The following is a 5,523-nucleotide window of genomic DNA, read 5'->3' as shown; positions in this document are numbered from 1 at the left end:
TTTGATGGTTTAAGCTGGTAGCTGGTATTTTTGATGGTTTAGCTGGTTTAAGCTGGTAGCTGGTATTTATGGTTTAGCTGGTTTAAGCTGGTAGCTGGTATTTATGATGGTTCAGCTGGTAGCTGGTTTAAGCTGGTTTAAGCTGCTATCTGGTATTTATGTGTATTCAGGTGTATTCTGGATATGCAGTGACCAACTTTGCTGGAGAGGATGCATGATCATGGTGAATTTCAGCCAGGTGCCCACAGCACGTGGTATATTTAAAAAACAGTAGCCTACAGAAGCCTATATAAAAGTGAGCAAAATCCACAAAGTCATAAATAATCATGTATCAATTTCATACATAACAATAATTTATTAAACACTTATAAAAAAAAACTCAAAAACAACATTTAAATAACAAATAAATGTATAAATAAACACATAAATACATGAACTTCAACCTGAGGAACACACTAACACACACACAGTGTTCAAATGACTGGAAAAGAGTGAGAGAATATGAAAAATCGGACAGATCCGTCTTGATTACATGACTATGGAGATACTGTATACCGATGTGTGTGATGTTTGGAAAACATCTGTAAAGTTGCAGCCAAAAATGTGTCTTGCAAAAATCGGCCTGCTGGTGGCGCTATAAAGCATTACCCCCCCCTACACAGACACACAATTTCTTGTCCTTTCTATTGATGTCCTGGCCATGGTCCATGGCCTTCCTCTTTGTGAGAATGTTCTGCCCCTGCAGCCACCAATGGAAACAGTCTGAAAGAAAACAAACAAGAACCCCCAACAATAAAACAAATATAATTAGCAATATACTGCATGGGGTGAGTTAAATGAATTGTGATGTTTTGAGAAAAACTTAAAGTAACTTAAACTTCACCCATTTTCAACCTTATCTTCATATAACTAACTGATCCTCGCTAATGTTCATTATACAATGGCACCATTTCTGTCTACTCGTTCTGCCACTCATTGGTGGAATGTGGACAGTTCAGAAACCTGCCTACCAGTGACATCACCAATGGAGATTCCAAGCTAATAGAAACTACAGTGTGTCTCTACCTGGAAAGTTTGCATGCAGAAGTAGAAGCCATTGTTCTTGCATTAATAATGAACAAATAAAGTTGTTCTAAATGACCAAACCTGCCTACCGATGATGTCAAAGGTAGGCAGGTTTCTAAACTGTCCACGACCTATCAACGAAACACAGAGTGAGTAGACATAAATGGTGCCATCTTAAAATGTGTATTAGTGAGGACCAATTATATGAAGATGAGTTGAAAATGGGGTGAAGTGTTTTTTTAACCCCGTGTTTCAGTTCAGTTAGAAAACATGCATTTGAATGAAAAAGGTGGGTGGACAGTGGGCAGGCAATAAGTCAGATGGCTACAATGGACAACAACAATTTGGGGGAAAAAGCTACCCCTGCCACACATGCATGTAGGGCTGCCACTACCAATTATTCTACTTGCGATTATTCTATTGATTACTTTTTTGATCTACAAGCTCACAACACGTCCAACGAGTTGCAAGCTTGTAGATCGGCATTTCTTTCAGCCATAAAATCGATTTTATTACAATAGAGTATTTTCTTTTATGATTGATTAATAAGCTTAATATAATCTCTTTTCCAGAAGGTGACATTCCCGTTTCCCGATCAGTTTTTCATAGCTTCATTTGATTGGCTCGGCAGCAGATATAAATTGGAAACAACCAACATCTCCATATGTGTTTCTGGTTGAAACAGTATGCTGCTGAGACAACCAAATGAAGGTATGAAAAACTGAACAGGTAACGCTAACGGGAATTCCACCTTCTGGAAAAGAGAACTACAGTCATGCACAGAGCAGATTGAATTATGAGATCAAGTCATAATGAACCCCCCCACCCCTCAGTAAACATACCTCTTCTGAGTCCTGCGGTCAGGGGGGTTTGGCCTCCCCCTTGCTAGTGGGGCATTCTTTGTAAGGCTCCTGCATGGTCTTCAGGGTTGTTGTCCCCCAAATGGCAACAGCAAGCTCCTTCATGAACAGGGAGTCCTTGGTGTTTGCTGCCACCATCTTCCAGATCTCCTTTTCGAGCCACACACCAGAGCCAATCTGGACCTGAAACAGAAGAAAACAACACATGTTTTAGAAATTAAAAAACATTTTACCATGACATTTCAGACACATTTTTGACAAAAGCAGGCCCACTTCAAACAGAATTTACTGTAAAGAAATTACATTTTCAAGGACCCCCAAATGTGGACCCATTTAGAAAAGAGTTGGTGCCATGGACCTCCAATAGAGAAGATGTTAATTGTTGGATTACATTTAGTACAGAATTCTACAACTGTCTATACTGTAGGTGGGGAGAGTTGAAGTAATTCTTATACAGTACATTGTCATTGGATTACATTCTAGCTGGTAAAATAGTAGTGAAATTAACCTTTTCCACCCGGCATCCCTATTTTGTTCATGCCATAGGCAAAACTGTTCAAAAATAGTTCAAAAATAGCAAAACATAGCTGATCTACAAGCTCACGATGCATCATGACACGTTGCCTATTTTTTAAATGATAACTGTTTCTTATTTAGCTGGGGACACTGTGGAACCCCACTTTTAAGAACCACTGTCCTACACAGTATGTTTCTTCAATACCTTGTCACCGTTGCCGTCAAACATCCCAGGTGTCGATGCCAAATCGTCTGACTCGGGGGAAGAGGAAACAGAGGAAGTTGCAACTGAAAATGTAGAGAATCATATTTAAGCTCCTTTTGGCAGTATCACAGTACTTATATTGTACACATTGTCACCATTTTCCGTAGAACAGTATCACTGTCTAAACACACCTATGCTGTCACTGGTTTGCTTATCTGCAGCAGGGATGTCAGGCTTTGCTGCAGAGCTATATTGGGGCCCTTCCTCCAGTTTCTGTTTTGCAATCTCTAATTTGTTGCATCTTAAAGCATGAACAGGGTACGGAAAAAAAAAAAAAAAAAACTGAATTGATGTATGCCTTAGTAGGATACCAGTTTAATAATGAGCCTAGCATCTGTCCACTCCATTTAACATGCTTTCTATATAATGTTTTTTAACATTTGTGGTCAAGATCTAAGTAAAAAAGAACATGAGAACAAATAACCAACATATCGATATATACAAAAAGAGAAGAGCAAACTCATGCAACTGTTTCGTTAACATTAGTCATTGCTTACTTAGTTTTAAGATGCTGTAGGTCCAGCTCCAACTCTTTGGCCTTCTTCTGGGTATGACTGTACTTGACATTTCGTCGTGGATAGCTTGGGGAACAACAGCATCTCCACCGTATTCAGACGAGTCAGAGTCTAAAGGTAGTGCAAGTAATATATTTTGGATAAAACAAGATGTTTTTTGTTAGAAAGTTAAAGTGGAATAAAATGTAATTTTATGCAACCTGTATCGTTGAGTATATTAATACAATATAACTTATACAATCTGTATGTTAGAGTATGTTAATACAAATAATACAATATAACTTATATAATTGGGGTGGTTGTATTTAGTCTCCCTGCTCTTCTATTGAGACATTTAGATAGTGTCAAAGGTCATGTCTCACCTAGACACAGGATCTGACATGAATTTTGATCTGATGGTCAAGATTCAATGTATCACCTGAGCAAGCAGGCAGGCTCTATTAGCTCAATGGTAAAAGGTTACAGCACTTGCTCAGGAAACCGGGTTCAAATCCGGGCGGGGTAGAAGAGGAAAGTTACATAGTGCAGCTTTAACCCATTAAGACCTGGGGCCGATTCTAATAATGCTCTCTAAATCCTAAAAGTTTTTTGAACATAAAAGGAAAAAGATTTGAGGTACAAATGTTCACTTTAAAACATATATATTCAAAGATTTTCAAAAATAGCAGATCTACATGCTCATAGCGCGCCACTCGGTGTCGCGCTATGAGCTTGTAGATCTGCTATTTTTGAAGCCAAAGGTCTAGCCAAAGAAATCAAAACAATTACACAGATGCGTTCCTGGTCTAAATGGGTTCAAATTTTGTATGCCCACTTCTTTGTGTCATCACTTCCAATTGTAACTTATTTATCCTGTATCCTGTATGAGTTCTGATTGGTTAAATTTGGTATTCCTGGAAATGCATTTTCGGCTTACTAAAGAGGTGGAGAGTCTGGGAGACCCCTGTTACTGAACAAGCAATGATTACTTTAACATTTAACAAAACAATATCACTTTACCTTCAAACTGTTTTCTTCTCTTTGTGGGAGGGGGGGGGGGGGCATAACACATAATGGTTCTCTCTGGGTTCCTTTTTCTCTTTTAGTAGGGCTGCAAACCATTCATTTTGGCCACTGCAGCCAAAGAAATGTGTAATAATAACACACACACACACACACACACACACAAACACAGACAGACAGACAGACAGACAGACAGACAGACAGACAGACAGACAGACAGACAGACAGACAAGGGAATCATTAATGTTCAGAGTTCACGGGATATTAAAACACTCTGTAGCTTCATCACTGAAAGCGTGTGTCCACACACACACACACACACACACACACACACACACACACACACACACGTCATATTCTGAATTTAGTTTTGAGCGGCACATAGGCAAGCAGTAGTGGCCTATAGTATAAATTATATTGTATATTCCCACTATAATTTATTGTAATTATTGTCATAATCCCTTTATCAAGACAAATTAAATAACTAAATGTGTAGAGTTGGGTCATGACATGAGTCACTTGTGATTGACTTCGAACACAGCAGCCTACGCACTTAATTATCAATACAGTAATAGTAGGCTAAAACGCCTACATAAATAGTATTTCTGTGTGTCAACACTCACCTAAAATGTCCGCCGCTTCTTCTTCTTTCTTTTATCTTCTCTGAAGCCGGTTTATAATTATTTTTGATGAATCCAAAGCAACGCAATAAACTTTCTACTGAAGTGAGAGCTGCAGCCTGCAGGCAGCTCGACTCAGATAGCATTCATTCTCCCCGCGTATCGCGAGCGGTAGTTCAAGGGTCACGAGCCTGCTGAGACAGTGTTGCCAGATTTTGTGAGAGAAATAAGCAGCCAGGTCTGTGAAAAAAATTAAGCCCAAAAGAAGCGACATTTAAACCTATTTGAAAATAGCCGATCTACAAGCTCACAGTGCGTCGCATTTGCAACACATTGTGAGCTTGTAGATCTGCTATTTTCAAAAATAATAAGTGAAATATTTCACTAATATTTACAAGCAACTTTACAGAAAAACAAGCCCAAAGTCACTTATAATAAGCAGATATGGCAACACTGCTCAGGGCCCATAAAGGGCCCGCTTCTCTGTAAAAACAGATGTACAAGCTCACAACACGTCAAATTGCGACAAGATGTAGATCTGTAGATCTGTTCATTTTGGTAACCATAGCAAAAAAAAGTGTTATTTAGAATCAAACTAGCATATTATTTGCCAATTGCGAAATTAAGTAAATAAGTTTGGATGAATGTTGTCATGATAATAATAATACATTATTATTATT

General features: G+C 38.6%; 1 protein-coding gene across 1 annotated transcript; it reads right to left on the bottom strand.

Annotated features, from left to right (window-relative positions):
* Positions 1 to 384: 384 nt before the first annotated feature.
* On the bottom strand, positions 385 to 4,954 carry LOC308085535 (uncharacterized protein). The gene is made up of 6 exons (XM_080428730.1): positions 4,847 to 4,954; positions 4,221 to 4,334; positions 3,204 to 3,332; positions 2,647 to 2,729; positions 1,908 to 2,108; positions 385 to 762 (listed from the first exon to the last, which is right to left on the bottom strand). The coding sequence occupies exons 2-5, from the start codon at positions 4,270 to 4,272 to the stop codon at positions 1,926 to 1,928; spliced, it is 447 nt and encodes a 148-aa protein (XP_080284856.1). The 5' UTR covers positions 4,273 to 4,334; positions 4,847 to 4,954; the 3' UTR covers positions 385 to 762; positions 1,908 to 1,925.
* Between the last annotated feature and the right edge of the window lie 569 nt (positions 4,955 to 5,523).

Source organism: Gymnoscopelus braueri (assembly GCF_963280865.1).
Source record: "Gymnoscopelus braueri genome assembly, chromosome: 5".
Taxonomy (NCBI): Eukaryota; Metazoa; Chordata; class Actinopteri; order Myctophiformes; family Myctophidae; genus Gymnoscopelus; species Gymnoscopelus braueri.
The sequence above is the reverse complement of the archived record's forward strand: the minus strand, read 5'-3'. Positions and strand labels throughout refer to the sequence as shown.